The 27640-nt window shown below is 37.7% G+C and overlaps 1 protein-coding gene across 1 annotated transcript; it reads right to left on the minus strand.

Moving 5' to 3' along the window:
- Nucleotides 1–2315: 2315 nt before the first annotated feature.
- LOC149227097 (alpha-amylase-like) lies at nt 2316–4506 on the minus strand. Its single transcript, XM_089377691.1, has 4 exons — nt 4137–4506; nt 3892–4021; nt 2929–3728; nt 2316–2836 (listed from the first exon to the last, which is right to left on the minus strand). The coding sequence occupies exons 1-4, from the start codon at nt 4338–4340 to the stop codon at nt 2576–2578; spliced, it is 1395 nt and encodes a 464-aa protein (XP_089233817.1). The 5' UTR covers nt 4341–4506; the 3' UTR covers nt 2316–2575.
- Between the last annotated feature and the right edge of the window lie 23134 nt (nt 4507–27640).

Below are 27640 nucleotides of genomic sequence, written 5' to 3' on the forward strand. Positions count from 1 at the left end.
AAATTGTTTAATTTGTAGAATTGGAGTACACGTGAGATGCATTCAGAAATGTAATTTAAACAACAAAAAATCATAATCTTGTTTGAAATTGTAGAGCATTTTTAAGGGTATTTTTTTTTGTTAATTTTATCCAAAATTTCAAAACGATTTTTAAAAACTTGAGTTTAAATTGTTTAATTTGTAGAATTAGGGTGCCACTATAATTTTAACAACAAAAAGCCATAATCTTGTTTGAAATTGTATAGCATTTTTAAGAGTATTTTTTTATGTTAATTTTATCCAAAATTCCATAATGATTTTTAAAAACTTGAGTTTAAATTGTTTGATTTGTAGAATTAGGGTGCAACTTGGGATGCATTCAAAAATGTAATTTAAACAACAAAAAGTCACAATCTTGTTTGAAATCATATATCATTATTCACGGTATTTTTTCTGGTTAATTTTATCCAAAATTTCATAGTGATTTTAGAAAACTTGACTTTAAATTGTTTAACTTGTAGAATTAGAATGTCATGCCCGATGCATTCAAAAATGTAATTTAAACAACAAAAAGTCACAATCTCGTTTGAATTTGTATAGCAAGTTTTTAATGAAAAAGACCATTTTGTTTATAAAGTTGTGCCAAAATTATTACAAACTAGTACGACCATATTAAAATATTAATGTGGTTGATAAAGCTAAAGGCTTCATAAATATAACCAACCAAGAATGTCTTACTAATGTACACATTTACCTTATTAACCATGTATAAAAAGGTTATGGATCAACTTTAATTTAAGATTTTTATTTTTATTTTTTATCAATGAATGTTATAAATATTAATGAGGAACTTATCATGGAGTAACTTATTAGAATTGGAATAATCTCAAATCTCTAGGAAATTGGTGGGTGGGGAGCCACGTGACACTGATATAATTTTTTAATTTTATTAAAAGTAATGGACCATTTTGCTAAATAAAATTTGATTATAGAAAGAAAGAAAGAAATTATTTTAATGTCCACAAGGCTAAAGATATCCTTTGGGACAGATTGCTTCTTAATCTGCTTGATGTATTTGGCCCTTTTTTGTGAAGCTTCAAAATAAATGCTCCCAGATTTTCAACAAACCCCTCGCTAAATAAATTATCCCAAGAGCTAGTTGCCAGCATAAATAGATTATCCCGAGCTGCTTCAAAATAAATGCTCCCAACTTTTCAACAAACCCCTCGCTAAATAGATTATCCCAAGAGCTAGTTGCCAGCATAAATAGATTATCCCAAGCTAGTTGCCAGCATATGTGCATAATTTTCCTGTTGTCTTTGAAGGCCTCACATTCTAAAATGAAATGTTTTCCTGTTTCCACTTTTCCAGAAGAACAAAAAATGCATACTCTTTCCTCCCACACTTCTTTTGGCATTTTTCAGTGCAATGTTTCACAATGGAGTTGACCGTTATAAATACTTATTAAAATTGAAATAATCTCAAATCCCTAATTTATTAAAAGTTAATGCAACCTAACAAACTCTTTAATACACTACAATGATTGATAAGCATTAAGACTAAGCATATGTCAAGCATTTCCCTTTGAGAATCAATTTAGACCCTCAATTAAGAAAATAAAAATAAAAAAGTCAACAAATCATCATCCACCTTAAGTTGAAATAAGAAGTCTTCCACAATTAATAATTTAAAATAAAGTTATAATTTAGTTTTTTTTGCAAAGTAAGTGTTTTGATGTTTATTTTGGATTCATGCTTATCGCTATTTACCATCCATTCAATTTATATGGTTGTATTAGTTGTAAGTTTAAATTATCTAGTCTACACAATCCAAGTGCCCAAGGGATTTTCAAGGCATTAAATCTATTCATGCATACAAAAATGCATTTTAAACAATGAAAAATTACACATTGTTCGTATATTTGTGTGTGTGTGGTTGAGGGGGGTTCATATAGATCCATCTTTAACATAGATCTATAAAGTGCTAAGATGGATCAAAGTCTTTTGACTTGTTAACTCTTTTTCAAACTTTGCACTCTAAAAGAAGTTTGTACCCAAAAAATTTGATCCTTCTTGGCACTTGTTATATCTATGGTTAAGATGGATTTATATTGTTATTTTCACTATTTCTCTTTCTAAATTATGGTCATTTTTTTTTTTAATTTTGCATCATTGATCTCAATTTTTATTTTTATTTTTATTTTAACTTTTTAAAGTTAAATTAATGTACATATCTCATTCATATTAGGTTGTAATGTACATTACATTTTTCTCTTATTGCTATAAGAACTAGCCTAAATCAATCTTAACCTAAAATCAGATGGACCATTTACATCATAGCAAAGAAATTATTTGTATTAATTAGATGGACCATTTACATTATAGCAATTTGCTAAAATCATCCTAAAACCCACAAAATCCAGATTGCTTATTCAGCCCATCCCAATAAAGAGACCATATACAGTCATGTACATACAAGATGAGAAACCAGATAAGAGCGGCATATGGAAATGTAACATAAGAGATTATATAAAACAGTTAAATCCATCAAAACTGCTGGGTTACTGATGGCGCTCATTCAGCCGAGGAGCTGTTCCTCAGCTGTTCCTTTCCCACACGCAATAGTCGTTCCCAAAAGCGACGATGCGGAATTGTGGAGTAGGCGGGGCCAGGTTTCCCACATCAAACCTCGACCCGATCTTCATCACAATATTTTCGTCAATAACAGCCATGTACAGGTCGCCCTCCGCAGTTATAATTGTGCAATTGCTGTTAGCATTTATGCTATTTCTCTTGCGTATGGCCATCAGGTTTTGAGTTTTGCTTTTCAAACTACCGTCCACGAAATGGTCATAAAACTGCATATAAAAAAACAACGCTATCAATTAATTAAATATCCTGCTTAATTAGTTGCAGGAAAACCGAATAAACGAATATAGAAAATGATTACAATGGTAGGAATGCCGGGGTGCGTGAGAATATAGGCGTAGCCCTGCAGCAGTTTGTCGGGGGGGAAAGGCCACTTGTTCTGGGTGTCGTGATTGTCTATAAAGGTGACCGCCTTCTGGGGTAAAACCCCGATCATGCCAGCTGGTCTCCCGTTGGAATCCTTTAGGCGCCACAGCTCACTGGACTTCACCGCCTCCTGCAGAATCCCTTTGGTAGTAAAATCAAAGGCCGCTGCTCGGTCACCCGTGGAGTGCACCCAGTCGACCAGTCTCTGGCGATGGGCATTCTGCTCGTAGGCAACGCGGCCGTCGGAGCCATTAGCCATATCGTCCCACACCTCCCCAACTGCGAATTTGGGGCTGGTGTTTTGAATATAGGAGCCCAGCAGATTTCCGGCGTAGCCCTTGGCGAAGTCGAACCTCCACCCGTCAAACCCCACATTGGACTTTAGCCAATTCATCCACTCCGACAAATCTTGCTGTATCTTCGGATTGGTGTGGTCCACGTCCGGGGCTGCGTCGTAGTCGACGCCTGTATCGTTGTTGCCAGAACCGCAAGGGTAGGGTTTGTCGTGCACGGTGACCGCCCAGGGTCCCCAGTCCAGACGCCCGTCCGCTGTACCGCCCTCGAACACGCACCAATACCCTTTATCATCCTGCTTCGTCCCGCACCGATGGTTTATCACGATGTCGGCCACACACCCAATTTCCTTTTGGTGGAACGCATTCACGGCATCCTTTAGTTGTTGCTCGCTCCCGTATTTGGATGAGTCTAAATCATAGAGCTTCCCTGGCAAATAACCTAATTCACAACAAAACACAAACAGATTACGACTGGAATTTGGAAATTTCATCATACTTCCATCAAAACTCTGATCTGCTTGATGGGCTTTTGGGCTCTTTGAATAAACCCAAAAGTTACCTCGAAAAAACATGAAACCCACCAAATCCGTATACATACATACCTTCAGGAGCGACGGATTGTGAGGGCGGCGGAAACCAGACGTCCGTTATGCCCGCCTCCGCTGCATCGTCTACAATCCCCTTCAATACGTTATACCAAGAAGAACTGTTGGAAGATTCCCAATTGAAACCCTGGGAAGGTTAAATTATGGAGGCCATCATTTCCAGTCCAACAAAAACCATATTAGTGACATTAATATCAATCCTGCCTAACAATTTATGAATGAAAGAATGGATGTGATTTGACCTGAAGTAGCAGGGTATTCAGAGGATCGGAAACTGTTGATGTCGGCGTTTTATGTTGTGCTTGTGCAGACGAGGACGAGGACGCTTTGATTATGATGCAGGAGGACCATAACAACAAACATACCCAACCAAATCTGTCCATTCTAATCTGCTCTGCTTCGTTCATCTCACTCCAATTATATAAGGAAATCACAATACACAACATGCAAACCGTTCTGCTTTTCGCATATGTGAGAGGTTTGTGGTCAAGTCTCACTAGTATCGAGGTGTGACAATGGCCCTCATTAGTAAAGGGATGAGGATGGACCTTTACGAGGTGTGAGAATGGGCCTCATTAGTAAAGGGATGAGGATGGACCTTCTTAGTAAAGGGATTGAGGATAAAATGGTAAGCCTCCTCACTAAAGCGACTAGGATCAATCTCATCTCAAGTTAGATCAAACCTAAAAATCATACATCTCCTCAAGCCATAAGACAACTCTAAAAAATAACAAACCACTTGACAGAAATTAGAGTGTGAACCTATAATTGAGATCGTTATCAGAATGGCTATGTCAAATCAACTCTGCGTGGATTGGCTTTACACAGGTCCTCAAGCCATAAGTCAACTCTAAAAAATAACAAACCACTTGACAGAAATTAGAGTGTGAACTTATAATTGAGATCGTTATCAGAATGGATGGCTATGTCAAATCAACTCTGCGTGGATTGGCTTTGTTGGACTTTTCCAAGACAATATATGATTCCTTCCCTCTTTTCGAGGCTTTGATATACGACTTTTCCAAGACAATATAGGACTCTTTTCCTTTCATTTCTCGTCCACATATATATCCCTGTATCTGCATACAGGCCATTGAATATTTTTCGTTTTAGCTCTGTCTCCTACTTTCATACACATCTCTATATAAGAAAATCCAATTCCGATAAAACTAGCACAGTAATATAAATATATAAATTTAATGAGCAGTCTACTTATTACAGTGTTGAATATAATTTAATTAATAAATGAAATAGTTATTTTTATTGAAATTTCCTAATAAAATTTAAAATAAGATTATGATTTTTTATTATTTATTATTTAAAATATATATTAAATGTAAAAATAGATTCAACATCTTAAAAAATGGTTAAGACTTGAACTTTGCAAATTAAATAACTTAAATTTGATCGTTCTTAATAATCTTTCCAGAATTTTGAACAAAATTAACAAAAAAAAAAGGGCCATTTAGTCTATTAATTAAACTACCCATAAATTTAATGACTAATAAATGTGAATAGACAACAATCCATAATAATATCATGTTACATATCACATTATTAAAATTCAAATATCACAAAAATTAACTAAATTACAACTTTCTAATTATTATTACTAAATATTAAATATATATATATATATATATATATATATATATATATATATATATATATATATATATATATATATATATATATATATAGATAGATACCACATGTAGATGACAAATGATGTTTTGTTAAGGCACGTTGTGGTGTAAAGATCAAGGGTTTGAAACTCCATGGGAAAAAAGCTCAATGATGCTAAGGGTTGATGTGCCACTGATTTTAACTACTTAGATACCCTTAGGTTAAAAAAGGAGTAGTCTAGACCACAGGGGTTTGGTCTCGTAGCCAGTGGACAATCCGCTAAGTCGTTCGTGCACTGTGCAGGTCACAGGTTCAAGTCTCATCTTAACCGGAGGGCTGTTCTTGCGGGCTGGGCAGTTCCTCCTAGCAAGTATAGTGGGAGCCAGTAGGATTCGACCCCGTGTAACGCGAGTAGGATACCACCGCCATTGCCGATTCCGCTAGATATAAAAAAAAAAGGAGTAGTCTAACTAATAAAAGAAATGGGGCTTTTCTGATCATTATTTTCTAGTCAATTTTGTTCAAAATTTGGTCCATATTTTTTAAAATATAAGTAATTTGCAAAGATCCATTTATGCATTCAAAAGTGTATTTTAAAAAATAAAAAAATAGAAATTACCCAAAGACTAAGTGAAACAAGATTCTTAATCATGGACACTTACATTCACTTTACCATGGAGATTCGTAATTTATAAATATGTTTATTTACAATACTATTGACCAATACCATGACTTATCAATACCCCATGCCCAAAAAACCATAACTTACTTCATATGACAATTTTTTCATTAATCAATTTTATTAAAAGGGGAAAATGAACATAACTACTTTGGAGATAAATCTCAACATTTGATTTGTATATACCTATAAATATTTTAGAATATTAGGTGGAGGTTAAATCTCTACCATCCAGGTATAATAATTAATAATTAAATTAAAGTTTTGAAAGCCCTATTCCAAAATAGATATGGTGCATAATAATCAATGTTATTAACAAAACATACTCACTTATGGACAATTATATTTTTTTGTCAATTAGGGTTATCCCGCATGGTTGGGAGAAATGAATATAATCCTCCCCACCCAAGTTAAATTTCCTAAGCGTCCGATATGGTGCATAATAATCAATGTTATTAACAAAACATACTCACTTATGGACAATTATATTTTTTTGTCAATTAGGGTTATCCTGCATGGTTGGGAGAAATGAATATAATCCTCCCCACCCAAGTTAAATTTCCTAAGCCATGTGACGGACGTTGATAGTATCAACAATATTGTTCTTGTGAAAGATTTTTTTTTTATATTTCCCCAAGTTATGCAGTTTATCATTTTTCAATCTCCATGAAAAGTGGATAATAACTAAATTGGATAATCATGTTTTTTTTATGGGATATAGCATCAATATTTTGCTAATGTATGAGGCTTGTCATTTTTCTATATCCATGAAAAATCCATAATTACTAAGTTGGATAATCATGTTTTTTAATGTTTTGGCTATTTTTCAAAGTATAATTTCTAGTTTTATTTTTATTTTTAATTTAGTAGTAATGTGTTGGAATTGTAAGAATGGCAGGGTGACAGGAGTGAGAGGGGTTATTCCGAATCTAGACGGAAAAATTGAAATTGAGTACACTTGGGGGTTAGATAATTACGCAAATAACGTAGCGAAGACATATGGATCACTTCAAGGGCTCCTTATGGCTAAAAAAGAAAGCATCGAAGATTTGGTGGTGGTAGAAAATTCATAGTCGGTTATCCACCACCTTGTTCATGGATATTTTCCTAAGGATTGTAAGTTGTGAAGCATGATCGATCAAATCAGGAATCTAAAACTAGCCTTCTCTACTATTAAGTTCTTTCATGTGTTAAGAATGAAAAATTATGGTAGAGATGACCTCACTAACAAAGGTGTAAACTTGGACACAAGAGTCCAAATGAGAAATGATACTCCTTCCCTCACAACTATTCTTTAATAGCGCGTTTGATATGCAAAGTAATTTGTCTTTTTGTATCTATAGGTCTTTTGGAGAATCTACACATCCAAAGAACCTATGTCCTTTATGATAATAAAACAACTAATAGATACTAAGAATAAAGATCATTGTGAGCTTAAAAGTATATTTGATCTCAAAGGATTTTCATTGTACTCACTTGTTGTACAAGTCGTGATCTAGGCACATATCTTGATTTAATACAATATTATCACCATGCTTAAAAAGACATTTGATAAGAATGAAGTGTATTAACTGAATGTATAGTAATACTACTAATTTTATAATATGTAATTTTTAAATTTTTTATTTTATATTTAGATAGAAAAAATAATATATTTGGGAGATTTTTAAAATTATAGTAAAATAAAAAAATTAATAACTGTAAAGATATCTAATGGAACATCATGAAACATAATATTATTATATTATTATTGAGAGATTCATTATGATTAAGAACTCTAACAATTGAAGGACTATGTCATTTCTCTTATAAGTTAGAGATGAAAATGTAAAATATAGAGATCACCAAGCCCATCGTGGAGCTATACGACTTTATCGTATGCCACAATCCCCTACATATTGTTATTTTCTCTTGTATTATGATACATATTTATTCAATTTGGTTGTTTCTTGTGAAACATCAAATCAATACAATAGGAGTTAAACACATTTCCCATATTTCAACAAGTTTAACACTCGTTCTTAGTTGTCAATATTGGGGGTTGGGAATTTCTTAATGTTTCTAGAATTATCTAGTGACTTACATACATTATTGACTCAACATGGGCGAAGCATGGTTCATTCATGTGGTTTTCACATGGACTTGTAAGACTAGTTGATGATTAACTTGTAAGGGTATAAATTTCTCATAAAAAAATTGTTTGGGGTGCTCATATTTTAATATGAATATCTCAACCTTATAAATACCTAAATGTCTCCATGAAATATGCACGGAAATATAAGACCATAAATTCCAATTCCATGGCCTGTAAATGGATATTTTTTAGTTATTATTTGTTCGCGTAGCTTTCAAGATCTAGACCTAGTTGTTCCATACAAGTACCCAATTATATCTTCCCCATTACATATCACCAATGAAGAGATATAACAAATACATAAATCCATTTTTTGAGTATCCCTCACCATTTTGGCATGCTTTTGATCTCTAAATATTTAATTAAGAATAGATGACTATGTTTATAAATATTGATTCCTGCCTCCTCCAATATTTCAATTCTTTAATTTATTTCTCAAACCTTGCTTCCTTTCCTTATTCATTTGGAACCAAAGTTTATCTCCTACTTTTCAATTATTTTCAGTCCTATGTTGATGATGGCTAGATCTGTATTATTCTTATTATTTATTTATTTTCTTTTTAATCTATAAGTGTATAGACCTAATCTTGTCAATCAACATCTCATTCTTGAGTGCATAACTCAAGGCTCATGACTATGCTACTTGAAAATTCCCAGACACAATGTCTAAAAAGTATGGCTGTAAATATTCAAATAAATTTTTTAAGAAAGCCTTATCAGTGGATGTGTAGATATCCCTATTATAGGGGCATTGAATAAAAATCAAATTTTCTTTCAAAGTCCTTGGATGCTTATGATTGTATATTCAAAAGTTGAATGAGTCATTTTCACCATATATATCCTCCTTGCATCCATTAGGGTATGGAAAGTTGCATATCTTTTCAATTTTATTTCTCGCTATCCCTCAATGAAGCCCCTAATGTATTACGAAATCCAATATCTCTATGAGAGACGTTGCTCCTTAATATCCCAATATGCACCCAAATCATTTCAAAGATTAAGTTTTTTACTCATCATCCTTTGTTGGTTTTCTTACAAACCACTAAAACACAGATGCTATTAAACCCACTGAATAACACATAGAAGTACTCGTGCCCTTTTCTTATCCTCAAAAAACCCCAAGAAGTTCTATAGATACACATTTCTGTTTCCTTTTACGTCGCCTAGAATTGGATTACATAGCCCACATTACCTCTTACTTTGATGCTCGTTAGTACAACACAATATACAACCTTAGATAAACCTAACTACTTCATGCATCTTGCAACAATAAACACGTGTCTATAAGTCAACAATTCTCTTACCAACATTGAAATGTATAATGAAAATTAAGGTATGAGCCTCCCTTATCGATTGTGCTCTTTCTTCTTTTGGCATTTCTAACTTTCCCATCTTATAGAGCAATCCAACTTAAAGATGGTAAACATTCTCATTACCTTCATTTGACATGATGCTTTGTAGATTTGTATATACTTCCTTGAGGTCCTGATCCTTAATATACTCTTCTTCATGTGCTTTAAGGGTGAATGACTCTATGTGCACAATGGCTCTCAAAGCTATGATTTTGGGTGCCAAAATTCTTGATAATAAAATAGCCAAATAGTTGGTAGTTCCCTTCTTATACTTGAGCATTAAATGAAATTATTGAAAAAATCCCATTTACTTTAAATTTCTTGCTTGTTATAGCTAACTTTGAGTATTAACTTATGGCATAAGTTGATGATCACTACATATACATGTAATCCCCCTCTTGGACACCACTTATTTTTCATACCTTTCTTATGAATAGATTATATACATTATGAACTTATTTTATTAAATTATTATATTGTGTATGGAATGATATGTTGAATGAGTATGGTATTATTAATTCCTAGGTTCAAGATCCACACTGACAAAGGTCAGATGTAAGGAGAAACCTAAAAATTTTCATTAGGAATTTATGTTTTCTGAATACTAACATTAATCACATAAGTATAAGTTTTGAGATATACACTAAGTTAGGCCAAATTGTAGGAGAAACCATATGATTATTATATAAATTATTATGGACTTAGATCTAGGGAAAGGATTTTAGCTTGATGTGGATGATCAAAGCATAAGGGACTTCAAGTGCCTCATGATGGAGTAAATGTAATGAATTCTTGTCTTGGGTAATATTATGCTCCTAAATTGAAATTAGGGTTGGCAACCCAAAAGCGTTGGGATGAGAATTGGTAAGTCACCTTCATATGACCTATGTTAATTTATTTCAAACCTAATTTTAATATGAAAACCTATTTATGATTCCTAATGACCATATGAAGGGGGATTAGTTGGGAAAATAAGAAACATTACTTCTGTTGTGCTAGTGAGAGAAAGGTGTGAGGAAAATTTTGATAGAGAAGAAAGAAGCATTATTTTCTATGTAACACATTTTAATAATCCTATTTAGGTGGGTAGATGAGATTGGGAGTACTCAATCCTATGTGAAGTATGCTTTCCATTTTATTTACTTGGTTGAAGAACTCTATTAGTAGAGATGTTGTGGTACTATGACCAAAGTGCATTGATTTATGATCCAATCCAATCCCTACAAGAAGGTTTTGTTTATCCTATTCTCTGCAACATTTAGTGGGATATAGTTAGTTGATGTTCTTATGATATTACTCTATGAATTTTCACCTATTCTTCTATGCTCAACTAGCTTTTTGGTTGAATGCGCCTAGTTAATTTTCTTCATTGAGTTGACTTCCTTCATGAGGGGCATCACCAATTCCCTTTGGTTTTCTATTGATTGGGAGAAAAAGACACCTTTGGTGCGTGTTTCTCCAACAATTCATTTCTTAGTCATTGAAGGTTAGTTTGCAATGGTGGTCTATTATTCAACAAGGTATTTGGAAAAAATATATAACAAGTCTAACTAATGATTATTTTCATTGTTATTTAACTAGTTTTAGTGATTATAATGAATATGTTGATCGCAACTAAGAATAATATTGAATGGGTACTACTTTATTTCTTCTTGGTCAAAATATTTGAGTTATGTTTCCCAAAGTAACAACCCACCCAAATTTCTTGTGTCAAGTTGGGCTATCATATATGATATCAAATCACTTGAGTTTTGAAGCTAAGTACTTCTAGGATTGCTAACTAAGCATTAGAAAAGGGATAAATTTATACCATGTCTTGTCCTTTAGGTTGTTCCCTCTCTCAAAGAGGTGTTTAATACTTGGGAATAATATGTAAAAATTATTCTATTCCACTCTATGCCTTTAAGTTAGTCCTCATGCCATAGGGGGTATCCTCAAATGTACTAAAGTTATTATCCTTTCCTATCACACAAAAACAAGTTTTTCTAGTAAGCTCTATCTAGATATATTAATAAATAAGCGGGTGCATGTAGATAGTCTCTGCAACTCATAGAATTTTATGTGTTGTATTTTTAGAGTGAAATAAACAAGTGAAAGACTACTAAGTATATATTTCATAAACTAAAATATAGGGGCACCTAATCATGCCTTCATCCTTTGGAATATAACAAATAAAATCATGAAAATGATTGTAAGATGAAGTAACATGCCGCATTCTCATGATATATATTCATGATATGGAAAATTAATAGGCATGACAAGAATATATCCATTAATTTATTCAATACAATTTATGATATAAAGTAGAAGGGAACTAAGATAATGATGCTTGAATATTATAAATTCACTATTTCAAAGTTCCTTGGTTGTGACTATAAAATAATATCATCAATTTTGTAAGTAAAAATGTTAGCATTAGTTCATGGCTAATAAATTTCATTCTTTGGTCTTATTGTTTCTCATTCCCACAGTACAAAACTTGGATCATGCTTACATTAAGGTAAAATAGAATGATTAAGAAAATAAGACATTGTGACTGATCCCTCTACCCTACGCCTTAGATACTATTACAAAAATAAGAATGTTCCCTTTCTCTCCCTCTCTCTCTCTAATTTTTTGTACCTTTTCAGTATTAGAATTCTCAATCACTCTCCATATTGAGGCATGTTTATATAAAATCGAACTAGTTTGTTTTTATTGCTAACTATTCCCATCCTCTTAAGGTTCTGACCCTATATTAAAAATTAAAGGATGCATGAGATTTATAGCTAAAAAATTATCTTTACCATTTTTTTCCGCTTACCCTTTTAGAACCATTCATGTTAAGGCATGGTGGTTTCATTTGTGATGAATCTAGCTAAGCTAATAACTAAGAGGGTACCTACTATCCTAGAAACAACTAAGTAAGGGGGCTAACATATTATGGTACCTAATCTTATAAGCCCTAGTGGCACACTTATAAATGATGATGAGTTGTCACTATCCATCCTCACTAACAACTTTCTTACCTCTTAAAATTTGAAAATAATTTTCTAGCTCGCTTTTTCTATGTAGTGCATCTAGTGAATGGGGTTTAGGGAGAAAGTGATATTCTTCATGAGGATCTAGGTAGCAATAAAACAATGTATCTAATTGAATACCTCTATAGGTGAGGGAATGGTTCCTTAAATTATCATATTTAATAGTTTGTTATATACTTTCAAAAGAATTTCATAAACTTCTAAAGTATGCAATCTTAGGTGGTTATCACATGGGTATTAGAGGAAACAACCTATAATGCTTTCCATGTCACTTGTGAATTATTTTATGGGTATCCTTATTGTTGCAACCCTCTTGTTGGTAAATATCCATCTGCTTAGTTTGGTAATGTAGGTATTTACATCCATTAACTTAAGACCTAATTCACAAAGATTGAAATTTTATTTAAAACTTAATTCATTGTTTCAACCATTATATTCCTATATTCTATTTTTTATGGATCTCATTATTGTGTTTCTTAACAAAGTTACCAATCAAATGAGAACTATTACCTCAAAACGAGAAATCTAGCCAAAAAAAACCCCAAAAAACATGAAAAAAGAGCCCAAAAACGAAAGCGTTGATTCTACATCACCACTCTCTTTTTTCTTCAGGGTAAATTTTTAACATTTTTTAAAAATGATGGTAAAAGTCAATAAAAACCAATTTTTTTGGTGCAAAAAACAACCTGAAACCAAAAAGTGTTCATGTTGGAATAACATTCTTTTTTTTCAAAGTAAATTTTCAACATTTTTTTTCAATGGCATTAAAGATAAATATCACAACTCTAAGATCACCGAGGAGAATTAAAACGCTCGTTTCAGTCCTCAAATTTTATTTTGGGACAAGACACATGGAATATTTATATTGGAAAGGAAGGTCTAGTCCTTAAGGACCCCACTAGAATATTTGTATTGAAGATAACCCCCTTTTCTATTTAGGCAATATTCCTAAGATGAAACTACCATTTTTACAACTAGTAGGGATTACCTTGCAAGTGACTATGAACCATAGATTCACTTTATTGGATGTGATCTTCGCCCCAAAACAAATTATAGCGAAAATGCCACAATGACTTGTTTGAAGTGGAAAAACCCTATTTTTGTATGCTTTCATACCATATTTCATGAACCATGAACCTAAAAAATTATAAGAAACCAATAATTGCAATCGACTTTGAGGAAGAAACCTCATTTTAAAATGAAAACAACGTGTGAGATAAGATTTGATGATCGTAACACTAGGTCTCCTTGGTATGTATATAAGATACAAGGGTTATAATGATAATTAAAGTGTACAATGAAAAGTTATAGAATTTCATAACAATATAACAATAGAAATGTAATTGGGTTAACATGGGATTTGTCAAGGGCTTAAAAATTTATATGTCTATCAAAACTTTGCATGGAAAGTAAAGGAACAAGAGTTATAATTCATGTAAATCCTTGTGACATATCATAAGTGCCAAAAGCTAGAATAATCAATGAAAGGTTTGTGTTCTTATGTGAGTGTCAAAGTGTGATATCAAAATATGTGAACATTAACATGAATGAGTTCAGATATGGACAGTTCAAGTTTGAAACCCTAAAATTCCAACCTCAAAGATCACAAATAAATACACATGTTTTAGGTTCAATTCATTTGAATTTAACATATAGATCAAAAAATGGTTCAATATTAGCACATAAACACTTTCAAATGAAATAAATGATAGAAAGGCTAATATTCAATATGTATATCAAAGAATGAATTCAAGGTAATTTGAGATATAATGCGGTTTAAAACTAATTTTAGAGTCATTGTCAAGGTTAATTTCCTTAGATTAATGCATTTATCATATATATATGGAATCCTAAACCAATGAAGCACACTTAATATATGTGAAAGAATTAGCTTAGTTTCTTAATGTGTCACTTTAATAAATATTAAGCTTAACTAAGAATGAATTTCTTATCAAATTTCAAATAATCTATGAGATTTAAAAGATTACGGTAAAATGTTAATTGAAGGTTTAAGAAAAGAATTAGATTCAAGCTAAAATCAAGAAAATATGAAAGCTAATTAAATCAATAAACAAACTTTGAATTAGAATGAATTTCAAACATTAACTAAGAATGCAATTCAAGCTTAACATGAGAGAAAGAAATTCAATTTTTTTTACTAAGAATGGACTTCAAACTTAACATCTATGATTAAAGAAGATATAAATATATCAAGTCACCAAAGTGGAAATAATAAAAGTTCTAAATTGATATCAAGAATAACTCTACTTGAACTATTGTAAAGTAAGACAAAGTTCTAGGATATACCAATGTAACATTGAAGACAAAATGAGAACTAATATTTTCCAATGTAGGCTACCAAAGCTTGCATAGATAGAAATCCAACTTTTGGTATATCAAACCTTCAAAGGCTCAAACAACAATACTCTCTTCGCTTGTGGATAGTTTGAAAAACTACTCTACATCAAATCAAAGGAAAGAAATTGACTCAAGCCTGCCTAGCTAATCAAGCATCCATTGGGGCCTTAATGGGTAGAAAATTAGTCGTAGTGTCCCTATTCTAATCCCATGGATGAAATAGGATTCCAAAAATACTCTATGGACCATTACAATCATTACCCAAAAGAAATAATTAGAATTATTTTAAAATAAAATTCTACACTTGATCAAAGAAACTATTTCCTATAGTATAAACAAAGACTAGTTTACACATTGTAATATGACATGAAATAGAAAATAAAGTGTTAGGTCCCTATACTACTAATGTAGCCCCTTATTATTATTAGTGCAACCCCCTTATTGTATTGTTGTGCCCATGTAGTCCCCATGTTGTTATTATTGTGCCCCATAGAAACACACTCTTGTTATTGTTTTGCCCCTACAATATTATTGTTGTGCAGGCTTTGACTATATTGGGACCACTTAGACTCCTATATATAGAAAGGAGGTATTTTCATTTGTATCATCCAAGAATTTTTCATTTTTGTAATGTAAAGGAGGTTTCCCCCTCAGAGAGGTTGATTTCTAAGTCATTGACCTATCTTTTATATCTTTTTGTGAGCTGGTTTCATAACATTTGGTATTAGAGCTTTGGATTCTAGGGTTTCGCTGCTCCAAAATAGGTCATCATGGAATTTTTGCTATAATTTTTTCTCTAAGAAGTTTCAGATGCTAAAAAAAATTCATCTGAGCCGAAATAGTTTTTAACCTTGGGTCTGAATTTCAGATCTTGTCTCGTTATATTTTTTGAGATATGATCTGAGGAAGTTAGGGTTTTTGCAAGCTCCATAATTCCGTCACAAATAGGACACTGTGGAATTTTTGCTATAATTCATTTTCTACAAAGTTTCAGACTCTGAAATCAAAACCCATTTGAGCCTAAATCTTGATGCAGCTCGAGTCCAAATTTTAGATCTTGTCTCGCTATATTTTGAGAGATATGATCCAAGGAGATATGTTAGGGTTTTTGCATGCCGTTGGGAACGAGTCCCTTGGGGGTTAATTTCGGGGTTAAACACCCAAGTTTTGGGGTAGAAGGCCCGAATTTTGTGTAAAGAAATGAAAATTCTTAGCATTTTTTCGTCACAGAGTACAAAGATGTCTAAAGTTAAAAGGGTTTTCTGCCCTTAATCTAGATAAGTTGTGTCGGTTTTGGAGATCTACCCATGGTCCATAGACCATGGCATTGTATAAAAAAGGGAAGTCTTAAAAGACCTAAGTAGACAGAAAATTAAGTAAGTTAGAAGTCATGAGTCATCGGTAAGTTTGGGTGAGCTAAGAGCAAGAGTCTTAGCATAGGAAGAGGCTCTGCAACTGAGTGTGCAGAGGTCTAGGGTGGAAGTCCGCAGCTGAGTGCACAGACCCATGCATCTCTGTGCGCAAGGCAGATAGAGTCTGTACTAAGAACTTGAATCATAAATAAAGAGAAGTATTCTGGAATCACTGTGTTTTTTGTCTTTGATTATTGCATTCGATTATGATATGTTAAGTTCTCGGTTTAAATTATAGTGTTAATTTGATGCGCGAATGTATCTATTTCTATCTGTTATCTGTTATCTGTTAATGTGAGGGTAATCTTAATTGCATGATAAAGTTGGCTAACCACTAAGATAATCAGGTAAACGAGATAGTAACATAGTTACAGATGCACATAAGTGCCTGAATCATTGTTCAGGGTTGTGCGAATGATAGTCAGATACCTTCGCAGAGGTTCTAAAAGACAGAAGAGTAAATACATTGATAAGCCCTAAAGGCTTATCGATCTGCATGAAGGCAAGGATTAAGGTAGAAAACTGACATCACAACCATCTCAGGGTGTGGAAACTTGGTTCCTGCATCCCCCCATACTACTTCAGGTGAGACTTCAGTCCACGCTTCGCGGGCTGATGCCGAAAGTGCCAGTACTATAGGGATTTGCTTGACTGCCTAACGCTAAACTTGGGTTAGGGCCCATCAAGCCAATAATGGTTCCGTTGCCAGGACCAAGATCTGCATAACGAGATGTGTGATGTCGAATCATTGGAATCCAACTAAGAAAGATATCAAAGACTGGTTGGATAGAAAGATCCATGAATTTGCGACGCAAGAGAACAAGAATCTGTGATTAATGAAAGAGCAGTGGTTTGACAAATACCTATCCACAGAAATACACAAAATCTTCTTCTGTTCCTTCTCGGTTGAGTTATATGAGTGGATCGCAAAGTTGGCAGACAGCCAAGGAAGGTGGAGGCTTGACACTCCAATTGTTGGGACACTGAAGTTAGTAAGGAGATTGGAAGCTTCTGAAGATAAGATCGCGCGTGCTGTCGACCATTGGCTCAACCTCATCATAGGAGGATTTGCGACAGAGTTCACGGTTGATACCTCTGTCAGTTATAGTGAAGTAGAGCACTGCTTCTTTAAGGGGCCACGAGGTAAGTATTTAAAGTCACTAAATATTTGGATTAAGATGCTCTTTTGTGAACAGCGGGTTATGTGGTTACCTTCATGTTTGGAGCTACGTGAAGCTGAAAGTCTTTCATGGATGGAGGAAGAAAAGGTCTTGAGTATAGCCCACTGATTGGGCCTCCTTTGAGTGACGATGAAGGAGCACCGTAGACTTCTCCCCTGAGTGCTAGTCAGTTGATAAGACAAGGGTTCCTGCAAATACCTACACCACCTCCACCCTCATCCCATCCATCTACACCGCCTCCATCCTCGCCTCCACCACTCACCCCATCACCCACACCACCGCCACCTCCACCACTGTTCAATATGGCGAACTCTGTAAAACTACCTGTATTCAAGGGCATAGGGAATGAAGATCCGAACCAATTTTGGTTCATCATAAAGGCTGTATGGGAAGCTCAGGGTATCACAGATGACCAGATGAAGAATGCTACACTGATCATTGCTTTGCAGGACCATGCACTAACATGGTACATTAAGTACAGTACTGATAACCCAACGTCCACATTGGCAGATATCCAGGCTACGCTGAATAGAGAATTCAGTATACCTAAGTCTCAAGCGCAATCGATTGTGGGATTCAAGGAGATCTTGATGAAGCATAGGGAGACACCCTAAGATTTTGATCAAAGATTGAAGTTTACGATCTGTGAAGCCAACATGAACCTAAATGATGGGTAGCACCGCAAATGGTTCATCACCTTGCTCTTGCCTCACCTAAGGGTTGCGCTATCACAACAGAAGATTGGGACCCAAGCAGAAGCTTTGGAAATCACGATGAGACTGCATGAGACACCGATGAAGGATGCTAATTTAGGGGTTCAACAGATTCATGCACAATTGCAACACCTTTGTTTTGAAATGCAAAGCCAGAAGAAGGAAAGAACAGCTCGGCCAGAGGCGTGCGACGAAGTTTGGTGCCTAAAATGCAAAGGTCAGGGACATGACAAGGATCACTGCCCAGTCTTCATGAATTATGTTGTAGTAGGGGGATTAATGCCTCTACGGCCAAAGGCTGCAGTAGGGCCAAGTACAGGACTCGTGCTATGGTGCGCTATATGCCAAGTGGTTAGGAAACATGTAACTGGAAATTTCCATTTGCTGCAGAAATTCATACAAACCCTACAACAACTCTTTTGCAATTTTTGTCAATTAGTAGGTCATGATGAGCGCAATTTCTATAGTTACAAATTAATGATGGATAGGAAACCTGCATATAGGGTGTAGGTAGAAACACGGCCTCCAGACCAAGGTGTTGGGGGAACGCAGGTTGAGTATCAGGGGCGTAGCTGAGGCTAAGGTGGAGGAGGGCCTGGTAGAGGCTGAGGACAACTGATTTGTTACAATTGTAGAGGCCCAGGACACTATGCGAGGGACTGTCTGAATCCGACATGATTGTCATGTCGCTACTGTACTCAGTTTGACCATGCGACTGAGGATTTCCCAATATTATTGGCTAAGATTCACGAAAAGGGGGTGCAACCTCCGTAGCCAATGTAGAACCTCCAGATGATGAGGGCTGAGCCTTGCGAGGAAGACCCTAAGGTAAACATTATGCTGCGAAGTGGAACTACGACGGGGGAGGATAAAGGCAAGCAGCCTGCAGAAGGCGAATGGGTCCACAAAGCACCAGAAAAGGAGACTGGGTTTGATCTGGAGCGCGCAAAAGAAACATTTATGGAAGCAAAGAAAAGCTTCACTGAGGCCTCTACCTCAAGAATGCAGGAGGAACCAGTTGACGAAATGGACCCATCTATGATTACCATGTTCTTGGAGACCTACATAAAACTACTCTGCGATAGTAAGGTTATGAAGGGCATGCAGGAATTGATCAGTCGGTGCACTAGTAAGGATGGCACTACTGGTGAACTGTGCATGGTTAGGAAGCTTGGTAACCACAAGAAAAGGACCGAGTGTGAAATGAGACTCACAGTGCAGATAGGGGAATATGAAATGGACCAAGTTATCCTGGATCTGGGTTCCGACGCGAATGTTTTGCCAAAAACTACTTGGGAAAGAACGGGGAGAACTACACTCCAGCGGTCTTTGACCCAATTAAGAATGGCGAATCAACAGAAAACTATCCCAATGGGGAGGCTGCAAGGGGTAACAGTTGACATCGAGGGCGCGAGTGCACTGGTGGATTTTGAAGTAATAGAAATTGTGGATGATAGAAATCCCTACCCTGTGCTCCTTGGAATCGATTGGGCCACTGACATGAATGGGGTAATCAACTTGAAGAAGTGAAAGATGATATTTGAAAAGAAGTGGCTCCACGTGGTGGTGCCGTTGGTTCCAGTGGAAGGACCACACTATACAGAACCTGTCCGATATTATGAAAGTGATGACGATCTGGACCAGATTTACAAGATAACGGTGCGAGACCAGGATTGGGTAAATCCGATAGTGGACAGACGTATTGCATGGGACTGCGAGAGCTCCTGCATGTTAGATTCAGACAAAGAATTAGAGCACTGGAAGAACTGGCTGCATGAAGTATCTACACTACGTTGTAATATGATGACCAAGTCATTGCATTGCGTGTCATCCGAAGTTAGTGATCTACGTCACTATGATGGGCTAACTGATGTTGATCGCTTTTTGGATGCATTTGAGAGAGAAGTGTTGGAGAAACATTGCTTCCAGGCCTTGGACTTGGTACTACATGCTATAACCGCAATATGGTGGGGTATGCACAAGGATAATTTCGGTGATTGGCGTGATTATAGGAGGATGATGAGAATACGTTTTTGGCAGCCAAAATTGCGGATGATAGATAAGTATGATGGAAGGGATGATCCGAGTGATGACCTTGCCAAATGGACTAAGGCTTATGGAGCGGAGCGCTAGTCTTAATGGATGCATCTATTTTGTCATACCTTGGACATCATACCAATGAATTGGTACTTGGAAACAGAGCTCCGCCATGGCACAGAAGAATGTGACATCATCCGCCAGGGATTTATAATGACGTTCAGCTTTGAGGATGGGTTTCACTGTATTAACACAGTGCTACAAGAGGTTAAAGCAATATTTAGGATAGGCAAGATCTTTTGGACCTGGTCCAACCTGATTGGACTACCTAGCTGAGTCACGCACTAGAATTCTATAATGTGACTACTGAAGAAGAAGACAAAGATCCCAGAAATATTAATATTCCATAAACTGAAGGTCACCGCGAGGTTGAAGGTTCACAGATAGAGGATCCAAACATAACTGTGTTGCTAAAAACTAGGCAGATCAACATTGGCACAAAGGCAGAACTGAAATTTGTAAGGATTGGGGACTATTGGGATGATGCGACAGTAGACAAGGTCGCTAAGCTCCTCCGCGAATACCAGGATTTGTTCCCCACGAAGTTTTCTGATTTAAAAGGGATAATAGGAGACTTGGATGTCATGAAGATCACCCTAAAACCGGACGTGAAACCTGTAAAACAAAGACCTTACCGCCTTAATCCTAAGTATAAGGAAAGGGTTTGCACTGAGTTAGATAAGATATTTGCAGAAGGAATCATTGAACTAGAGGAAGAATTTGATTAGGTAAGCCCAATAGTGGTTTAGGAAAAGAAATAGAAAGAAGAAATAAGGATATGCGTGGATCTCTAGAAGCTGAATGATGCTTGCGTGCATGATCCTTTCCCGACCCCGTTCACTGATGAGGTCCTAGATAATGTAGGCGGCCAAGAAGCATACTCTTTCACTGATGGGTTCTATGGGTACCATCAGATCAAAATTGTGCCGTAGGATAGAAGCAAGATGACCTTCGTGACTAAATGGGGATGTTTTTGGTAAACCATAATGCCTTTTGGGCTGAAGAATGCGCCAGCAATACTTTTGCCCATAGTCATTGCGGCATTCAAAGACTTCATTCATAATTTTCTAGAGGTATACTTTGACGATTGGACATTGTTTGGATTGATCAAGCGTCACGTGGCAAGTCTGTGCTTGATGTTAGGTACATGTCAGAGATACCAGATCACACTCAATCTAAAGAAGTGTCTGTTTTCTGTCGTTTTTGTGATCTTGTTGGGTCATGTGGTATGCATATAAGGATTGATGGTAGACCCTGCAAAGATCGTGGTGATAATCAACTTGGAGGTGCCAAGGAATGTGAAACAGTTGTGTGCAACTCTAGGGCATACTAGATACTATAGGAAGTTCATCAAGATCTATGACCAGATCACTGTGCCTATGGAGAAGTTGTTGAAAAAGGATGCTACATTCTGTTGGAATGATGAATGCCAGAAGAGCTTGGACATGCTGAAAGAGAAAATGGTCACCACACCAATCCTAGTCTTCTTGGACTGGAAGAAGGAATTTCATGTGCATGTGAATGCCTCATGTATTCCACTGGGCGCTATGCTGACATAGGCGGGCGACGGCGAATTGGACCATCTTATAGCATTCATGAGCAGGAAGCTGTCCCAAGTTGAGAAGAACTATTCCACTATAGAGTGCGAAGGACTAGCCATGGTGTAAACGCTCTAAAAGTTCATGTACTATTTGTTAGGTGGACATTTTAAGATGTATAGGGATCATTCTACGTTGAAATACCTGGTTAATAAGCCTGTGTTGGGGGGGGGGGAGATCTGTAGATGGTTGTTTTGTTCCAGGAGTATGACTTTGAAGTTATTGTGAAGCTAGGATGACTGAATGTGGGACCTGATCATCTGTCACGCATTGAAACGGGAGAGGAACCTACTAATTTGGAGGAGGGGTTGCTTGACGCATAGCTCTTTGTAGTGCACATCGTGGATAGTCACTTTGAGGATATCATATATTTCCTAACAATGGGAACTGCTCCAAAAGGGTATACAAGCCAACAGAAGAAGGAGTTAGTAGTGCGCGTGACAGACTTCTTTGTCATTGCAGGGCACTTGTACAAAATGGGGTCAGACGAAATATTGCGACGTTATGTACCTGACTTTGAATGAAGTAGCATTCTTGTAGAGGCTCATGGAGGAGCTACAAGAGGACATTATGCAGGAAAAGCAACAACGTAGAAGGTTCTGCGTGCTGGGTTGTGGTGGCCAACCCTGCATAAGGATGCGAAAGCATATTGTAGGGCATGTGACGCATGTCAAAGGACTGGCAAGCCATCACGGAGGGATGAACTTCCTTTGATGCTGTAGGTGACATTACAACCATTCAAGAAATGGGTGATTGACTTTGTGGGTCCAATTCAGCCTCAAGGAAAGAAGACAAGTGCGCGGTACATCATCACCGTGACTGAGTACTTGACCAGGTGGGCAGAGGCGTAGCCTATGAAGGACTGTATAGGCGCAACAATAACAAAGTTTCTTTTTGAATACATATTGACAAGATTTGGCTGTCCAAAGATCTTGATGAGCGATCACGGTATGCACTTTCTTAACGAAACAATCAACGCATTGACAGAAGAATTTTAGGTGTATCATCAGAAGAGTACGCCTTATCACCTGCAGTCCAATGGGATGGCGGAAGCATCTAATAAGATACTGGAGAACACACTGATGAAGGTCTTCAATGCTCGGAGAAATGACTGGGATGTGTGCGTACCAGTGGTGCTATGGGCCTACAGAACGACTTGCAAGAAGTTGACTGGGCAAACACCTTTCAGACTCGTGTATGGCGTAGAAGCTGTGATGGCAATGGAATATATTTTAACTAGTTTGCGCATAGCGACACTCACAGGAATGGAGGACAACGGAGCCTTGGAAGAGAGGCTCATGCAACTAGCAGAGCTTGAGGAGGACCAATTTTTAGATGGATTTCATCAACAAGTTCAAAAGGAGTGTGAAAGGCATGGCACAATCAACACATCAAACTGTGCACCTTCAAGATAAATGATCTGGTCTTGTTATATGATGGTAAATTCAATAAATTTCTAGGGAGATTTTGGATGCACTGGCTAGGGCCATATGTTATCAAGGAGATTACTGATGGTGGAGCAGTTCAGTTGGTCAAATTGAATGGAGAACCCCTCCCAGTGGAGGTGAATGGCAGCCAATTTAATCCATACAACAGTTACCCGGCTAGGTGACTATATGAGGTAAGCACAGTCTTAGCACTCCAGGCAGCTGAAAGGAAGCGCGGGACAGTAAGCTACACTACTTGGGTCAGAGAGTTGCATGATCGCGGAACTGCGTGGAATGAAGATATGTCACAATTCCTACGGAAGTGGGCAAGGGGATGTGCTACCAAGGAAGCAACCATGCAGGGCAACCTGAAAGTGACTGTTAAAGTCATTGTTCATGATTTGACGATGAAAAAACGACCAAATGGAGTGCAGGAGCGGCATTTAAGTCGAACTGTATGGACTAGATCTCTGAAAATTTGCTGCCAATCTAGCATTAATGAACCGATTTTGGGGGGAATAGTCGAATTTGAATTTGAAAGTGCCTATAAATTACAGGTGGCTACCCAACCAAAAACACTTGGAATTTTGAGAATTAAGTTGTTGAGCTTTCAAATGCACATGAACCATGAAACCTTCAAACTTTTGCTAGCAAGTTTTGTGTTTGAGACATTGCCACAGGCGAATCAGGAGTTATTATGTAGCATTATGTCAATGCCCACTGAATCTGTGAGTGCGGAAGTAGCGACAGCCAAGGGAGCTATTCCAGAGGTGGCTATGGTAGCTGAAGGAGCTACCCTAGAGGTTTCTCCTACAAAAATACTAGCTGAAGTACCAAAGTCTCCATCGACATCTAGGCCAAGGCCTACCCTGACCACGAAGGGTCCCAAGATCAAGAAGGGTAAGTAGATTGCACCACCACAGCTAGTGCACACATCTCCTAGGAAACACCCCCAGAAGGTTAAGCCCACTGCACAGGAAAAGGGTAAGACGATTAACCTAGAGCCAGAAGAAGAGGAGTTTGAGGATATCCCAATGGATGATGAGGATGTTGGGATGGAAACAGAGGATGTCGAAATTGTGGGGTATGACCCCATCACTAAGTTGCCTGAGTACGTTCCTCTGCACAAGGGAAAGACCAAGGTGCCCAAAGATGTTGACGAGAGTAAGGTCACCCTGCATACACCCCTCTTGCCAGATCAAACTATGTTTGAAGGACCGTACTTGGGGTGTGTACCCCTTTTGAAATTATAAGACTACGATTTAGTGGACATAGAGCAGTTCCCTCACTTAGCAACAAACCAAATTATGCATCGGGTCCTCCACAAAAACACTGGAGTGACTGCATTGGAACCATGGAAGTGGCTAAGAGGCGTGGATAAGGCAAGACTGCTCAACCTGCTATGGGTGCCACACTACAACTGCATTCCCATCACAATAGTGGTAATCAAGCAGCTGTTGTCCTTGGAACACGATGGGTATTTGTGGCTAGAGGAGACAATACCCATCACTGATAGGCTGATCCATAGGATCACTTGGCTGTCATACATAGGGGAAAATATGGCCATGGCGTTTGGCGGAAAGGTTCGCGAGCATGTCCTCGTGGAGGCCATGAAGGAAAAGTTCAAGTTAGTGAAGAAGCCACACGGCTACACCATTTCAAGAATCTATGACCCTGCGGTCAAAGTAGCCACACAAATCTTGGAAAGGAAGGTTATGCGAAAGTGTCATGTAGACGAAGTGTTGGCACTAGTCGTAGCATTGGCGGCCTAATGCGCGAAGGGAGTTCAATTTAATTGGGTGTGCTACCTTTGTGGTGAGTTCCTTGTGAACTTCCGTGAGGCACAGGATCTCGGCAAGCCATTCCACTATGCATGGCTCTTGCTGTCCATAATACTAGTAGCATGGGAGCTATTCGAAGACAATCAATTCCTTCCGATTGTGCCGGACCTACCAGAGGCAGCAAAGTACGCTTCGCTGTGGGCGACCAACGATCCTCAATGGATATAGGACAACAAAATATTTTGGTCCTTGATGTTGATGAACGTGCACATGGCCCTCAACCACAAGCCACAGTTGTCACCTACCAATTTTGATAGATTACAGTAGTACGTGGAATTCAAGGCTGATTTCCACCACATCTCAATAAGGGCATGGAAGGACCTTGATCAAAAGTGGTATGACTTTCCGTACTTGGCGATAGATGATGTGATCGATGCGGTTCTTGACTGCTGGCCGGCAGAATGGCGTACTACCTTGGACTTGGCTACGAGATCTAGCAAGAATGTCGCGCAGTGGAAGAAGGAAGAAGCTGAGCTGAAGATGGAGTAGCTGGTCATGAAAAGGAGAAAGGAGGCCGACGCTAAGGCTAAGGTAGAGCACATTTCCATGCATGAGACAGGCAGACAGGCAGGAGGAGAGGAGTGCGGCTCTAACAGAGAGAAATCACCTTCACCAGAGATAGAGCAAGAAGAGGACGAACAGACAGAAAAAGGAGGAGCAGACCTGAAGATGACTCTGTTCCATATCAAGCGCACTAGGGGTACAAAAAAGATAGGGCCATGGAAGAAGTCCAAAGCGAGCAAGACGTCTTTGGATCCGATCACCCTGAAGGACAAGGATCTGAATGATATAGGGGATACGGTGCGAGATGCCACCAAAGAATTTCTACAATAGTTTGAGTAGCAACAGTAGTAGCAACAGGCATTGGGCGTTATTCAGACGGGTCTGCACAAGCTACAGATCCATGCCTCACACATGTAGACCAGTGTGGCCATTGGCACCTCAGAAGCTGCAGAGATGCTGCACACTAGGGAACCCCGAGCCATAGTTCTTCCAGACGAAGTATTGATGATGACGACTGACGCTGACAGACCCGCTATGAGCGCCCTTAAGGGTGTGGGACTTAATTTGGCAATGCTTCCTAGTGAAATGCTCTACCTTTTGTAGGACAGTGTGGTCGCTAAAGCTCGAGCCCACGATCACTGTGCTTTGTAGGTGATCATTGAGCAAAAGGTCAACAATGCTTAGATGGTTGTACAACGCGACTCCATCATCAACCTTGTGACCGAATTCACAAATAAGAATCAGTGCCTCACTAAGGTTATGGATGAAGCATGCCAGACTATCCTGGAGTTGGACATCCTTGAGGCTGAGCCCGTCAATGTGCTGGATCGAAAAATCATTGCGGGAGTGTATGACGCATGCACAGAGTTGGCCAAGGTTCATCTAGATCTGAACCTCAAGATCACGAAGTTGCAGTTGAAGGCCTAGCCTTCGACTCCACCGGAAGTCAGGGAGCAATGTGCAACTTCTGTGGTAGATGTAGTAGCAACGGTAGCAAGTGAAATGATGGATTGCATGACACTTTTTGAGCAATCGCTCGAGGTCCTCACCAGCGTAAAAGAGGACCTGAATGTACAGAGGCTGGAGACCAAAGCATGAGAACTACAACAATGCTACAATGAGGTTAAGGCAAAAACGTGAACTGTTTCCATCACGCAGAGGCTTGAAAAGCCGGAGGAGGCCAAGGCACTGAAGGAACAGGTAGACGCATCTTAGCGCAAGGAGGTAGTACTGAAGGACAGTTTGGGGCCTTGGCTAGAGGAATCCTATGTAATCACTCCATCCATTGAAGGGAAATTGGCCAGTCTGCAAGCGACATAACAGAAAATACGGGCTAATAGTGCAGGGCCAATGACAAAATAGTTGGTCAAGGAACTGAAACAGGTGGCAACGCAGTGCGCTGCCGAGGTAGTAGTTGTCTAGGTCAAGCTGGGAGGTCTTCGTGACAAGATCTCTGTGCCATCCAAGTGACTCGAGGGTGACTCACCATGTTTGTGTTGGGGGCCTATTGGGAACGAGTCCTATGGGGGTCAATTTTGGGGTTAAACACCCAAGTTTTGGGGAGAAGGCTCGAATTTTGTGTAAAGAAATGAAACTTCTCCACATTTTGTGGTTGCGGAGCGCGAAGATGTCTAAAGTTAAAAGGGTTTTCTACCCTTAGTCTAGATAAGTTGTGTTGGTTTTGGAGATGTGGACCATGGGATTGTATAAAAAAGGGAAGTCTTAGAAGATCTAAGTAGATAGAAAAGTAAGTAAAATAGAAGTCATGAGTCATTGGTAAGTTTGGGTGAGCTAATAGCGAGAG

The sequence above is a fragment of the Pinus tabuliformis genome, chromosome J (assembly GCF_031772625.1).
Source record: "Pinus tabuliformis cultivar Carrire ecotype Pingquan chromosome J, CPIR1, whole genome shotgun sequence".
In the NCBI taxonomy this organism is placed as follows: Eukaryota; Viridiplantae; Streptophyta; class Pinopsida; order Pinales; family Pinaceae; genus Pinus; species Pinus tabuliformis.